At 37.2% G+C, this 15,735-nt stretch overlaps 2 protein-coding genes and 1 long non-coding RNA gene across 3 annotated transcripts; all 3 read left to right on the top strand.

Annotated features, from left to right (window-relative positions):
* The first annotated feature begins 3,399 nt into the window (after positions 1 to 3,399).
* LOC103939180 (E3 ubiquitin-protein ligase At1g63170-like) lies at positions 3,400 to 6,260 on the top strand. The gene is made up of 3 exons (XM_009349238.3): positions 3,400 to 5,048; positions 5,177 to 5,552; positions 5,828 to 6,260. The coding sequence occupies exons 1-3, from the start codon at positions 4,543 to 4,545 to the stop codon at positions 5,972 to 5,974; spliced, it is 1,029 nt and encodes a 342-aa protein (XP_009347513.2). The 5' UTR covers positions 3,400 to 4,542; the 3' UTR covers positions 5,975 to 6,260.
* Positions 6,261 to 8,810: 2,550 nt separating this feature from the next.
* On the top strand, positions 8,811 to 12,437 carry LOC103939192 (farnesyl pyrophosphate synthase). The gene is made up of 11 exons (XM_009349249.3): positions 8,811 to 9,020; positions 9,842 to 9,866; positions 9,949 to 10,064; positions 10,169 to 10,255; positions 10,349 to 10,554; positions 10,656 to 10,707; positions 11,149 to 11,244; positions 11,440 to 11,484; positions 11,582 to 11,671; positions 11,766 to 11,837; positions 12,007 to 12,437. Exons 1-11 carry the CDS (start codon positions 8,907 to 8,909, stop codon positions 12,133 to 12,135), a joined length of 1,032 nt encoding a protein of 343 aa, XP_009347524.2. The 5' UTR covers positions 8,811 to 8,906; the 3' UTR covers positions 12,136 to 12,437.
* A 1,253-nt stretch (positions 12,438 to 13,690) lies between these two features.
* LOC103949118 lies at positions 13,691 to 14,864 on the top strand. Its single transcript, XR_007252735.1, has 3 exons — positions 13,691 to 13,919; positions 14,020 to 14,088; positions 14,824 to 14,864. It is a non-coding gene; the product is annotated as an uncharacterized LOC103949118 (long non-coding RNA).
* The last annotated feature ends 871 nt before the right edge of the window (positions 14,865 to 15,735 follow it).

Raw genomic sequence — 15,735 nt, 5'->3', positions numbered from 1 at the left:
GTCCGAATGTTAATGAGGGAATTCAGACTTGTATTTTATATGGTATGTTTTGGATTTGATTTATGATGTTTGTGAATCACACGATGGTGGTCAGGGGAAGATTGAAATGCCTCTGTGAATCTTCCTGGTCCCCTGAAAGGTTGGACTGTCATGACGAAGCTACTAGCTGGTCCCTTTTAGGTGAATCACACCATAGTGCCCAAAAAAAGGTTGAAATGCCTCTGTGAGCCTTTCCGGTTCTCGAAGGTGGATTGCTGTGGCGAAGCCACCAGCTGGTTCCTTTTAGTAGTTTTGAGTAAATTAGGTAACTCATAAGGTAACACTAGTTATTAATTTCTCACTTTACAATGCACTTTGTATGGACATTAAGCATGTTTCATTCATTTTTCTATGTGAATATTTTTGCTCACCACCCTCTAAGATAGTGATGGTGATGCTCACCATCTTTTTCTTGTGGTTAAGTTAATAATTATTTAGCAATCAAATTAATCCAAGGGCTTTTATTAAGGTGTTTTCGCAATCCCTCGTTGATCCTTTGGTGAGCGGGACTTCTTATGCAAACTTACACGTACCATTTATGATAAGCATGTTAAATGGTCGGAATTTCACTATCTTGGCACCACATATGCATCAAGAGCTGCATACTAGCTTAATGAGACAATGAGATCGACCAAGGCTATCAATTTTTGGGGCTATTTCACACGTAAGTTTCGCCCACAAAAACTTTAAATTCAACAATTGAATGTGTGATTTGATTCTAAATAAAGCCTATTAAATTTTGGGGCTCCCTTAAATGATTTGTTTTTTGCTAGTTTATATACTAACCTCAAATGCTTAGTCTAGTGGTGAACGAGCAAATGTTTGTAGTTCTCAATTCAAGTTTAAACTCACACAAATTTAGAGTCACAACTCCATTTTAATGTACCATTTAATCGCTCAAAAATACGTTGCCGCTCCACGTAGATACTTCCTATATCAAGAAAAATCCAGTCTTATCCAAATTTAAAACGTTGACAAGTCTCATCAGCCTTTGAAGATCCTACAAGATATCTTTATGGAAATGATCTAGTTTAAAATAAAATGGTGATGAAGGGCTAATGCTACGTGGCTGGCTGCTAAAAGATATGAGGAAGTTGGAAATCAATTTGAAACTCTATGACGTTGTATGTCTCAAAAATAATTTAAAGTCATACTGTACAAGAAAGACACAACTTTGCTATATCATATTAATCTTTGTAGAGTAATTCCTAATTGAGATCTTTTGATATAGGCACTTCAGTTTTGAATTTTCTAAATCAAACATCTATGTTTTTTAGTGATTTGATTAAGCTTTTTTTTTTTTGTCATAAGTTTGGTGCTATATGCACATTATATTGTAACAAATTTCCTATAATCTAGCCTTTTGATTACATTCTCCTCCGTTAGAGATAATTGTAAGAAAAAAAAATGGTTAGATTCAATTTATTTTCACAATAATGCTACAATTTAGCAATAATTATCTACGATTTAAGATATTTTCTTTCCAAACTAGTTTAAAATATTTTTAAATCCCCCAAAATCAAACGTACCGAAATAAGTTTTTCTTTTAGTACGTTAAGAGAAAATATGATTGTGAATAATATAAACGTACCAATACACAATGTGTACAAAATAAAACGTACCAAAATAAAAATAATGTACCAATATTAATAATAAGTATCAAATCAAACGTACCAAAATAGCAAATAAACGTACCAATTAATGATTTTTGTAAATTCAAATGTACCCGCAAATAATATATATGTAATGTATTGTACCTAATAATAATTTGTCAACAACTATACTTAAATAAACAGCAAAAAAAATATAATTCACAAAAAAAGTTGAACAAATTACACAAAGCTTTTATGTTGATCACCAACTAATTGAAAAAGAAAAAATCATTTGGAAAAGAAATAATATTAAATGTTTGCATAACAAAAAAAAAAAACTATGATTAAAAAAACATATTTAGAAGAAGAGAAAATATAGTTTAATTACTAATATCTCCACTAAATAAGGAAAAGTGCATCATGCAGATAAAAGAATAAATTCAAAAAATATTTTAATTTTAAAAAAGGCACAAATGTTTAATCTAAATGATATAGAAAAATTGGAGGGGATTCTAATTTTCCCTTCCTAATTTAGTCTAGGTTTGGCTTATGTTCAAAGCTAGGTATGTTTAAGCTTCTTTTATATTAGCTATTTTTCTATAAAGACCAACTTTTGAAATATGAAAGTCTTCCCGGCCTCTAAAAAGTTACTGATGTGGCTGAGCCACATGCTGGTTATTTTTTTAATATTTTTTTTAAATGTAAGCACAATTAATAAACACAAAACCCTAGTTCTTTAAAAAGGTATGACTATGTTTCTTCCTAGTTATAACATGTAATTTCTTCGTAATACAAATACGTATATAAAGTACGAATATTAATAAATAACTCATCAAATGGTTTATCAAACTAAGTACAGATCCTTTCCGGATCTAAAAAAACAGAGCCTAGGGATCAAATTGTAAGATCCCACATCGCCCAGGGGAGTGATCCTTAAATATATATTCTCATCCCTACCTAGCACGAGGCTTTTTGGGAGCTCACTGGCTTCGAGTTCCATGGGAACTCCGAAGTTAAGCAAGTAGCGCTCGAGAGCAATCCCATGATGGATGACCCACTAGGAAGTTGCTCGTGAGTTCCCAAAAACAAAATCGTGAGGGAATGGTAAGCCCAAAATGGACAATATCGTGCTACGGTTATGGAGCGGGCCCGGAAAGTGATCCGTCCCGGGCTGGGATGTGACAAAATGATCTGGGCCGTTGAAATTTGATCCAATGGCTACAATTATTATAACTTTTAGAGGGCCTCCCTATTTGTAGCTGTTGGATCAAATTTCAACGACCCTGATCATTTGATCCCTAAGCTCCATTTTTTTAGATCCGAAGAGGATCTGTATTCTATTAAACTAATCATACAGTGTAGAAGGGCACATCAATCGCTAAATAAATGTGTCATTCAATGAATCATTGACCAAACAAATGTGTTTTTGATGTTGAGTATGTGTTCGTAGAGAAATGTTAAAGAGATTCTGTAAAAAATGGGACTCTCCATCAAGTGTTACCTTATGATTTTGACACAATATTTAAAATGCTCGCAATAGAATTGATATTAAATTTTACGGTGTCAGAGAATTCATAAAGAGTTCTACTTTTAAAATAATCCTGTTAACATTTCTCGTGTTGAGATTATAACCTTGCCGACATATTGAAGGTATAAATCTTGGAGACATAAAAAAAGACTACCCATGTAGCATGATCTATATAGTCGTAAAAGATATGACATTGGACAAAGCCAAAATAACGGTGTGACCTACATGAAAAACACAACTCAAAGAGGAGGGGCCATAGATTTCCAAAATAAAATGCAGCTGCTGGCAGGATTTTAGGTGGCCAACTGCTGAACATGAAAGTATATTGGGCACAAGGGCACTGTGCCCGCCAAAAAAAAATCAAATTAACAAATGCTTAAGTGTCAGATTATCACTTTATCCCCTATCTAATTAACTTTAATATTCTAAAAAATCTTTTGCTTTACTCCTAATTTTCTATTAGAGATGAGATAAAGATAGAGAGGTTTGCATAAAATAAAATAAAAGCAGGAAGGAAGTTAGGCCAACGGTTAGCTTTCTTCCCTCCAAACCCCTGTGATTCCCTTGGAATCAAAGCTAAACTCCTTAGCAGTTGGATTTCTGGTCACCATCTGAAACCCAACTTCACCTTCCTGACATGCTCTCAACACCCTTCTCCTCCTTCTCATATTACTCAATCTCCCCCCTTTATAAATTTCAGTTTTTTTTCATATTTTTTTTCATATTTGAGGTCTACCCGGTACTGGTTTTGACCTCTTCTGCAACTTTTGTGCTCTTGGGGTGACAGGTTCAGGCCTTGGAAATTTTGGGTTTTGGGAGTTTTGGAAATTTGGTGTAAAGGTGGTTAATTTGTGCCTTTGGGTGAGAGATTTAGGCCTTGGAAGTTTTTGGGTTTTTGGAAATTCTGGTGTGAAGTTGATTAAGTTTATGGTATGATCCAATAGAGTTATTCAATTTCAGGTGCTTTTGTGTAAAGCTGTAAGCTTTCTTGGATTTTCAAATATTTAAGAGTTGGGTTTTGGAGGGGAGAGATTTTCAGAGGTATGCAGTTCATTTGAAAACTGAAGGCTGAAGCTTTCTCAGATCCAAAAGTTCCTTTTGGCTGCTCAACCCAAATGGTACTTTGCACCTGTGTTGCTTCATTTAACTCTCATGACTATTTACTTGAAGAAAACATGAAAGTTGCATGAATGTTATATAACACAAGGCTTTTCCATCAAACCCAACTGCAATTGTAGCCCACCACATATTTGTGAAAATTCCCAGCACAACTTTTGTTATACAACTCTCATATATTTCATGTCAGCCTCCCAATTCACACCATATTACACTTGTATAAAGCCATATTTATAGTTGCCGATAGAATCATATAATCATTCTTCTATGAATAGCCGTTACCTTTTTTCACCAGAACCCATGTGTCAATCTGCTTCCTCTGCGGTTTCATTTTCGTCAAATTCTCTGGGAGATGATCATGGGGCGGTTAGCCTGGTCAGGACAAGGTCTTCTAGAGCTCCCCCTTCTTCATTCTTAATGAGAATGGCTATGAGAATATCTAGATCAAGGTGGTTCACCTTCTTGAGAAGAGTCTTCCACTACCAAAATGGTTCGAGATCCAATCTTGGATCAAATCCTTTCAATAACGGCACTTGGATGATCCTGGAATTCATGGCTTTGGTTGTTCAAATAGGCGTGACCACGATTACTTTGGCTGTTTCGAAGAAGGAGAGGCCGGTTTGGCCTATGAGAATTTGGATTATTGGGTATGATATTGGATGTATTCTCAATTTGTTCGTGCTCTTTGGGCGTTACAGGCTACTTCATCTGACTCAAAGTGATGGTTTCAACATCTCCGATTTGGAACAGCAAAGAAGCACTGAAGAGTCGAGGTACTTTTCCTTGGATTCGGTTACTTCCATTTAGTTACGAAAGAGTTGTTCACGTATTTGTAGAGTAAATTATGGAATTTTGCATGTTTCGGAGATTGATATATGGTGTATAATGTATATGTGTACAGGACCACACATTTGATGAACAGGTGTAGAACCTCACTTGAGCTCTTCTTTGCGATATGGTTTGTGATGGGTAATGTTTGGGTCTTCGATTCTCGCTTTAGTTCGCTTCCCGGAGCCCCAAAACTCCACGTACTCTGCATCTCTCTGCTTGCTTGGAATGCCATCAGCTACTCATTTCCCTTCCTGCTGTTTGTGCTCCTATGTTGCTGTGTACCCCTAATTAGCAGCCTCCTTGGATACAACATGAACATGGGGTCAATTGATAAAGGAGCATCTGATGACCAAATTTCTCAGCTTCCCAGCTGGAGATACAAAGAAGTTAACGCCAAACTAGAGCTCGGAAATGATTGCAATTCAGGATCCCTAAATGAAGATCCAGTAAGTCAATCATACATAAAAAGCTAATTTGGCCTTGTATAAGTATAATCTTTGTTCTGCTTGGGGTTTCTTCACACGTGAGAATCTCCGTTTTTCTTCAATTCTGATTGCTTGGGTTTACAATCCAAGCAGTTTAATCCCTTAACTTTCTGAAGTTAAGAGCATTTGGAATCGAAACCTCCAATTCTCCTCCCTATTTATTGTCAAGAAACGCCTTGTAATCTCATCTGGCCGCTCATTAATCTCGTCTCTTAATCTTTTTTGTGCACCCGCAGGATTGCTGCATTTGCCTGGCCAAATACAGAGACAAGGAGGAAGTAAGGCAGTTGCCATGTTCCCATACGTTTCACCTCAAGTGCGTCGATCAGTGGCTCAGAATCATATCTTGCTGTCCTCTTTGTAAGCAAGAACTGCAGAGATAGAAAATACTGAAATACAATATTTTTTTTTCTCCTTTTTCTTTGATTTTCTTAATTTTTCGGCATGATTTTTACATGGTTACTCGAGTGAGTTTTTTTGCTCGTACAGTGGAGCTCACCAGCAACCAGACTATACCAAAGTTTACAGTCTTTGAATATACAAATAGGTAGCAGAGAATGATGTATACAGAAACACACTTTTTTTTTAAAGTTTTATTAATGCTATGGAATGCATGTAAATGTACCAAAGAATGCATCAATCCTTTATAATATTATGCTTCTGCTTTAATACATTGCTTTCCTGATTTCTGTTCGGAAAATGTAACTTTAAGGCTCCGGTTTGGATGGAGTTACTTGAAAGAAAAGGATGGCGCTATAAGCCTATAACCCTAAACCCTAAACCCTAGGGCTGTCATTTTCTGAACCGGATACCAAAAGTTATCGAATCAAAATTGAAATTTTCTGAAATTGAAATTACTGGAACCGAAAATATTGAATTTTTTTGGTTTGGTTTTGGTAAGAAAACCTGGTAAAACTGAACTGAAATTTATTATTAATATATAATATATTGGTTTATTTAGTTGTGATTAATTCCAGTCGTTGATTTTGGTTCAGATTAATCTTAATTATTGATTTATAAAGACAAATATATTCAGTCATCCTCTCTTTCTTCTCTACTCATTTCTATCTCTACCGCTCTCCACTAATGTTCTCTCATCCAACTCAAATTCACATAAAAATTACACCAAAACTTGGCACTTTAAGTCACTTTTTTTTTTTAGTACATCGATATTTTTACACTAAGAAAATAGGAAGTTTGGCTAAGCCACATAATGGGCAACCTAATTTGGTATCGAATTCACCATCCATGAGATTCGAACGTAAAACCTCTCACTTCCAAGTGAAGAGGAATACCATCAGATCGTAGTGCTGAGTGGTAGCACTTTAAGTCACTTAAATATGGGCTAAAATTACACCAATCAAAATTTCCGGTTCCATTTTTTGTTTGGCATTTTCAGTTTGGTTACAAAAGTGAAACCAGCCCTACTCTATAGATAGGTTTTTCTCTTCAACTCACACGTTCTGGAATCAAACCATCCATCTCCCTTTAGTGTAGCTTATAGTAGTAATATTGCTTGTAATTTAAAACAAAATTAAAATATCGCTTGTATAGAAAATCAAGTACCCCCAATTCTCAACTACAAGAATCTAAGACCTGAGAAAGTTTTGAATATGATCAAGACACTGACGCATATTATAACATGTTGAATGACATGGTTGATACTTTCCCAACTTCAAATATATAATTTGTACTTAACTAACCACATATGTTAAATATAAATGAAATAATAACACAACATAGCGATACGTCAAACACAATGAAAAACCTCTCTCGAATATTATAAGATTATTAGGCTCCAGTCATCTTCCTAACCCATTTCCCAATATTTCGAAACCATTCCAACTCAACCCAATATCGTACTGGGCATGCGATTACAATGGAAACGGGCTCTTTTATGAGAAGTAGGCCCAACTCCGAGCCCATGCACATTATAGCGGATCCGGCCAACGTCTTTTGACAGAGATTTTTCATTGTAATCGAAACATATAACGGAATATTATATGTTATTTTACGATTAAAGAAAGTTTTGGAAGATGTTTTACTTTATTTTTCGAACTTGTTGAAAAATATGTCTTTGGACATTGAATTTGGAAGTTGGCAGGCTGGCTCACATGCTTTGACTGACTACGAAGGAAGGTGATTGGTAAGATGAGATCTCAATAAAGTTGAGATGTTTACCGTGGTAGGTATTGGCGGGCGACACATAAACAATTCGAGTAAAACTATGTTGTTTTCTAATTTGTCATTTCCTTCTTTTCAAAGTTAAAGTATTAAAATGTCCACGTTTTATATTCCACTCGTTCAGTACTCTTCACCTAGTTCACTAAAGTTACTATCAACGACGATGAGTCATATCAGAATAGATAGATATTCGTACTATTAGACTGATACTCCATGTTCGTAATTCATTTGATTTTAGTTCACTTAGAAATTTAATTTCGTTTAAGGATGTGAGATTTTGATATCTGTTTTGTAGATTTATTAGGAGAGGGATATCAACGACGAATTCTCATGCGAAAAAAAAAAAACGAAAAAATCCAAAATATTTTCACAACATTACAGCTTTGATTTGTATAGCTTTTGCTTGTTTTTATTTGTTTATGAAATTTGTATCTTTTTTAAAGTATGAGCTTTTATACAATACATGTTAAGAGCAATCCGATTCATAAGAAAAGCGTTAAAAGTGTATAGGAACGAACAATGTGGCTCATCATTTGACAAGAATGAGCTTGGCTTTAGATAATTCATTAATTTGGTTTGAGGAATCTCTTATGTAATTTTTAATCTGTCTTCGAGGATAGTACTGCTTAGTATTTTGTTGGTGAGGGATGCTTTTTTTTCCTTCGTCCTGATAAAACCCTCGGCAAAGTTTTTATCGATGCCCATTGGATGCACCATATCCTTAACTATATACATATTTCTTTCTTTATCAATAAATATTGTACTTGATCTAAAAAAGTGTATTTATAATATTTAATTTAAATAAATGTGTTTCCTTAGTTGACTTTAAAAAAATAAAAAATTGTGGTTTGAAATTTGTTTTTATTTGTTTATATGGAAAATAGAAAGTAAAAGCATATTCCCAATATAAAATAAAATAAAGTAAAACAAACATGGTAATTTCTGTGTACTTAATAAGCCATCAAATAGCAGCCCACCAGAAGTGACTTGTTCTCCCTCCCTCAAAGCTTGCGGCTGGCATCTATTTATAGACCCTCCTCCTTCTCCTTCCTCCATTCTTGTTCAAAGCTCTCCAAGCTCAAATCTTTTCCTTTCTCACTCCACATACACACACTCTCTCCCTCTAGAAAAATGGGTGGTGATTTGAGGTCTAAGTTCTTGGAGGTTTACTCTGTTTTGAAATCTGAGCTTCTCAATGATCCGGCTTTCGAATTCACCGACGTTTCTCGTCAATGGGTCGAACGGGTATTGCCATCTATCCCTTTAATCTGTACGTAATTCATAGGTCAATGTGCATGCCATTGAAAGATTGAGTCTTTTAAATTATGATGTTTAAATATTCTGATTGCTGGTGTTACTGTTACATTCAGTTAAGTTTTGTAAGGTTTTCTGTTTTGGGTTTTGGATAGATTTGTGACCCTTAACTTTGTCGAAGGAAAATGTCGAATCGAGGAAGATTTGATTTTGGCTGGAGATTTTTTTTATGGGATAGCTTGTTGAGACTTAGATTAGTGAGATTCTGTTGAAATTTTGTAGTACTATTGGTTTCGATTTGATTTGGTGGTTTAAATTGGCTCGAAAGCTTTAATTTTCATCGAAGTAAGACGAACTTCTTCCATTGTTTGTTGGGCTTGTTTGTTTGGCTTGTTATTCTACACTAATATGCAAGAATAAAGGGTGAAGTGTAGAATGACGGTTTTGGAGTGCCAAAGATAGTTCCCGACTAGTTAACGCGAAAGTCAAAAACACACTGATATGCAAGAGTATCTGATTTTTAATTATGATTTTTTTATCTTTAAGGTGAAATTATAACAGCATATTGTAAACCTAAAATACGCTGATGTATTTATGTGTACGTATGTATGGATACGAGTCTGTGTCTGGGTTAGCAGTTGTTCTTCTGCACCTAGATATGGGGTTGAAGGCCAATGTATGTATATGTTTCTGTGCACCGTACAACGGTACAAGTTTCTTCTCAATTGTGCTGTTGCTCTCGAAAACTTTGATTCCGATTTCATACTGATATTTTACGTCCTAATTGGATCGTTGGTTCATTTTTGTTGCAGATGCTGGACTACAATGTGCCTGGAGGTATATAAATCTTACAATTTCTGATTTTTATATCACATCTTTGCGATCGAACTTCTGCTCATAATGCTTTTACCGTTTGCAGGAAAGCTGAATCGAGGTTTATCCGTTGTTGACAGTTTAAAATTACTCAAGGATGGAGAGGACCTAACGGATGATGAAATTTTTCATTCATCAGCACTTGGTTGGTGTATTGAATGGGTACGATAATACATAACGGCTCCCGCTGTTTATCATACATCCACTCCTCTCCTCTGCATTGGTTACAACGGCATTTTGACCTTCCTTTTTATTGAATTTTGCAGCTTCAAGCGTATTTTCTCGTTCTTGATGATATCATGGATGGCTCTCATACACGTAGGGGTCAGCCCTGCTGGTTCAGGCTGCCAAAGGTGTGAGTCTCGAACATGAGCGATTCTTTTCCTTGTGCGTTTCTCTTTTTAATTGCTTTGAAGATTCTAAGTTCCATAACTGTTAAATTCTAGATCGGCATGATTGCTGTGAATGATGGCATACTACTTCGCAACCATATCCCGAGAATTCTCAAAAAGCACTTTAGGGGAAAGCCGTACTATGTGGATCTGCTGGATTTATTCAATGAGGTTGAGTTTCAAACAGCTCATGGACAATTGATCGATTTAATTACCACTCATGAAGGGGAGAAAGATCTATCAAAGTACTCATTGTCGCTGTAAGTAAATAGTGATGGTTTCGACTCTACACGATTGATTCCCAATTCAATCTATTTACTTTTCCTGTTACTTATGCTCAATTGGTTGTCTTTTCATGCAGTCACCGCCGCATTGTTCAGTACAAGACTGCTTATTACTCATTTTACCTTCCAGTGAGTACAAATTTCTTTTACGCTTTCATAGCTCATGGTTCTCAGATTCATTTCATCTTTATAGTCAATTGTCAATTTCGCTTTAGAGAAGTTTTCAACTGATGGTGCCTTACGTAGGTAGAAAGTCTGCTTTCTTATTGGCATGTAATGTAAATGCTGTTACGCCTAGTCCTCTTCTGTGTGAATGAAACTGAAATTTTGAAGATTTTTTTGTTTCTGATCATATATTTGAATAGCTGAAAACCTCTATAGAACAGAGTTTTTGTTTGCATGATTTCCTCTGTAAAAGAAGTGAACACCCGAAACCATGTGAAGCAATTAACTAACTTTTTTAAATGATTGTCTGTCATTCTTACTTTATTCTAAGGCATGCTTGTTCATCCCAGGATTTGATGAAATTTCTTTGACATGTTCATGCTTATAACCAATCTATGCACTCAGGTAGCATGCGCGTTGCTAATGGCAGGCGAAGATCTTGAACGCCATGCTGATGTGAGGAATATTCTTATTGAAATGGGAACTTATTTTCAAGTACAGGTAATAGTTAATTTCACGTATGAATCCTCTACTATTTTCTCGCTGATAAACTGTAGCATGATTAGGGAAAAAGAAATGGAGGATTGCCAAATCTACAGCTCCACGATCAATTTATGACTACCGTTTTTCTTTTTCTTCCTTCTATATAAGCTCCCTTGTCACAGTAACCGAATGATATGCTGATGTATTTTGTAGGATGATTATTTGGATTGCTTTGGTGATCCCGAAGTGATTGGAAAGGTACTTTTTAAGCTATTTTCATTTGGATTCTGGTCATGCAATTCCCTACCTTCAAAGCGTTATGAACGATCTAACTGTTTGTCGTTTGAAATTTTAGGTTGGGACTGATATTCAAGACTTCAAGTGCTCTTGGTTGGTTGTGAAAGCTTTAGAAATTGCTAGTGAGGAACAAAAGAAACTATTACATGTAAGCAAGTAAATCTATATTCCAATGTATCATATACTATTCCCGTTGTTATAGTTCTTGATCACATTTATCCCCGTTTGTGTTATGCTACCAGGAGAATTACGGGAAAGATGACCAAACATGTATTGCGAAAGTTAAGGAACTATACAAAGTCCTTGATCTTGAGGTTATTCTCACTGTCTTCTTGTTCTGCTTTACTTTTTTATTTTTTTTGGAGCCTCGTCTTTAACTGGGAAACATTTTGCATAACGTCAAGGGTTTATTTCTCGTGCATTTTTTTTCTGGGTTTGGAACCAATGGTTTTAACGTTACTTTATTTAACTTGCGGTTTGTAGGGTGTGTTTCTGGAGTACGAGAGCAGCAGTTACGAGAAACTTACAAAATCCATTGAATCTCATTCAAGTAAAGCAGTACAGGCAGTGCTGAAATCATTCTTGGCAAAGATATACAAGAGGCAGAAGTAAAGAAGGAAGCAGATACCGAATGCTTAGCAACGGCAATGTCACTGCCTCGTTTCTAATAAATGACGACGAAAAAGAACAATAAAAAAAGCAAAATGTGTTTGTATCTCTTCTCCTCTGGTTTTCCTGCTTCTGACTCCTGTGAAAAAAAAAAAAAAAAAACTCTCCTGCTGAATCCGTTAGCCAAACTATGTTAATTTTGGTTACTATTCGATCGTTGTATGTTAAATTATGTTGTAAAATTGATTTCGGCTTGCTCAGAAATTATCTCTGACTCACAAATTAAATTAATTTATTTCCCATTACTGAGAAAAAGAATCGAAGCTGCTGTGTTCTATTATATTCGGAGGTCAATTTTGTTCTTGTGACTCCATGCCTCCCTGAAGCAAATGCCACTTATTTTGCAGCTCCAGTGCAGATTCCGGCCCCGGCTTAGTGTGCTCGTCTCTTACTGAAATGTTGCGAGACTTGCACCCGTACTTTATGAGGGTTGGTTCAGTCTGCAGTACCAGTAATTTCCTGCACTTGCATGACTGATGCGTAGTGTGTGCACATAAGAAAGCATCCAAGTTAACATAGAGATATACATGCAGACACAATATTACTCACAACCAAACCAAAGTATAATCAATAATTTGACATTCAGAAGTTAATTTTCAGTTTTATCTGGTAGCTTCGAGGCTCGTTTAGTTTCGTACACGTCTCTCTCTTTTTACTTTTTTTTATTTGTTTATTAAAATTCAACACTACAAACCGTTTTGGTAAACTTTAGAATGGAACCAAGAACAGAAAACTTGAAATTATTACATTTTCCATAGTTTTCTATAACGAGACGAAGGAAGTTGCGTTTTACTGTAAAACTAATTGGTAATGTAAAAAATGGCTAATTTCTTATAAGGTCTTGGAATATTTGGTTCACCACTAACATGAGACTTTGTTCTTCACTTTCTCACACGGTATATTTTTATATAAACAACAACAAAGCCTTATCCCACTAAGTGGGTTGGCTGTATGAATGTGACATCCAACATCGTCTAGGGGGGTGATCCTTAAATGTATATTCTCATCCCTACCTATCACGAGGCCTTTTGGGAGCTCACTGGCTTCGGGTTCCATGGGAACTCCGAAGTTAAGCGAGTAGCGCGCGAGAGCATTCCTAGGATGGGGGACCCATCGGGAAGTTCTCGTGTGAGTTCCCAAAAACAAAACCGTAAGGGCGTAGTCGGGGCCCAAAGTGGACAATATCATGCTACAGTGGTGGAGTGGGCCCGGGATATGGTCCCCCCCCTCGAGCCGGGATGTGACAATTTATTGTGACATCCCACATCGCCTAAGGGAGTGATCCTTAAATGTATATTCTCATTGTAACAACCCGTCCCGGAATTTACGCAAGAAAATGGGTATTTTTGTATTTTCACTAAGTTTGGGGATACCTTTCTTTTAAAAATTGTTTTTGAGCCTTAATTGGTGAGCCCAAGGGGCCCACCCCCTGTTTTTGTTCCCCGGTTTTTCCCTTTCCCTTTTCTTTTTTTTTTTTGAAAAGTCTCTCTCTCCTCTCCTTCACTCTCTCTTCTCTCTGTCTTTCTCCATCCCCCCTCTCGGTCCGACAAGAACACACACACACACACCCAAGCCCACACCTATAGCTCTTTTCGAACCCCATGGTTGTGTTTTGGACGTCAAATCACGAAGAAACCACCTCGGAGACATTTCCCAGTTTTCCAGCGAGCACCGTCCCTTTCGAGGCGATTTCCGGCCAAACCACGGCGAGTTGGCCGGCGTGCGAGGTATCAATCTCTTCGTCTCGCTGAGTACTACAACTTTCCTTTTTGTTTCACCTAATTTCATTGAGTATTGAAGAAGTTATACTCATTTGAATCTTACCAGTTTCCGGCGATCTCAGTGACTTTCGAGGTGTTTTCCAGCCAAACCACGGCGAGTTAGACGTCGTGTGAGGTACCATTCTCTTCGTCTCTTCGAGAGCTATGATTTTCATTTTTGAATCACTTGATTTCGTCGAGTATTAACAAAGTTATGGACGTTCAGAGTTTGTATAAATTCCGGCCGAATTCCGGCCTTCTTCTCCGGCATGAAACCCAGCCCAAGGAACCACCCAGGCCTTCAGGCCGTTTCCTTCCCCCACGGGCCTTAGGCCTGTTTTGGTATTTGGCCCAAAACCCAAACCCTTTCTGTTTTTATTTTTATTTTTGTTTACTTTAAAAACCCAAAGGCCTTAGGGCCGTGTGAACCAAGCCCAAAACCCTTTTTAATTGGGCCATTGGGCTGTGAGGTTAAAGCCCAAACCCAACCCACCTAAAACCTAAGCCCATTTCCTTAACCCAAAACCCTAGGGCCCAAACCCGGATCCAATACCCAAACCCTAAACCGGGTTGACCCGGTTGACTCTGACGGGTTGACCCACGACCCGTTGACCCGTGACCCGTGACCCGTGACCAGTGACCCGTTGACCCTGACCCGTTGACCGTTTACCCGGTCAACGGTCAGCGTTGACCAGTCAACGGTCAAAGTTGACTTTGATCGTTGACTTTGACCTTGGGGTTGACTTTTTGGGTTTTCGTGCGGGACCCCTCCTAGGCTAATTTCGACGTTCTGAACCCGTTTCCGATGTCCGTTTTCCCAAATTCAATCGTTTGAGTAGAGTTTGACTAAATGTACCGTTTATGTGCTTAGGGGCAATTATCGATGGCGTTTCCTTCTTCGCTAGATGACGTGGCTTTTCGACGGCGAAGTACTGTGAGTGGACCCCTTCTAAAAATGCATGTTTTAATGGTAGAATTGCATACACAGAAAAGCATGACTTTACGATTATGTTTTATGAAACGTTTTGAGATAATATGCTTACTGAGGCTAGTCTGAATTATTACTATTTTTCCTATAACCCATGTTCTTGTAGAATATCTGATGGATGACGATATGATATTTAGAACATGTTTAGAACACCTCTTTATAGTATAGATGATGGATGACTTTATACTATGAAGTTGATTTTCAATATATGTATGTTCACTGGTTTTGTACTTACCTAGTGGTCCTTTCCGCTACGGGACGTAGGGATAGATCCGGTCCGTCCCGGGCGACGGTTTGGTGTTGGCATAGGGCCTGGAGTGTGTTTTCCTCTGACTGTCTGCTCAGAGACGGGGAGCCGGCACGGGGCCTGAAGTGTATTTTCCTCTGACTGTGTGCTCAGAGACGGGGAGCCGGCATGGGGCCTGAAGAGTTATATCGGACATTCACTAGTGTTTATTATTTATGCGATTTATGATTTGAGACATTGCACGACATGCTAGATTTCGGAAAACCTATGTTTATCATTATATATGTGTTTTCATAAAACCTGGGGGTTAGTATGTTGATAACTGTTTTATTTTATATATGTATATCAACTTGGTCCACTCATGTTTGTTTTGCGCCCCCTTCAGGACTTAGAATTGAGGCATACAATCCCGACGTCCAGGCATTTCAGCATCGGCATCTTCGAGTCCTCGGTGTAGGACCCACTCCTTCGTTTCATTCAATTTTATATTTTTTCTTTTAGTGTTCTAGATTAGTGGTGTGCTCTGAACACGGTCCTTATTTGACTAT

Source organism: the organism of the source record quoted next, unplaced genomic scaffold (assembly GCF_019419815.1).
Source record: "Pyrus x bretschneideri cultivar Hongxiangsu unplaced genomic scaffold, Pyrus_bretschneideri_v1 Contig5, whole genome shotgun sequence".
NCBI lineage: Eukaryota > Viridiplantae > Streptophyta > Magnoliopsida > Rosales > Rosaceae > Pyrus > Pyrus x bretschneideri.
The sequence above is the reverse complement of the archived record's forward strand: the minus strand, read 5'-3'. Positions and strand labels throughout refer to the sequence as shown.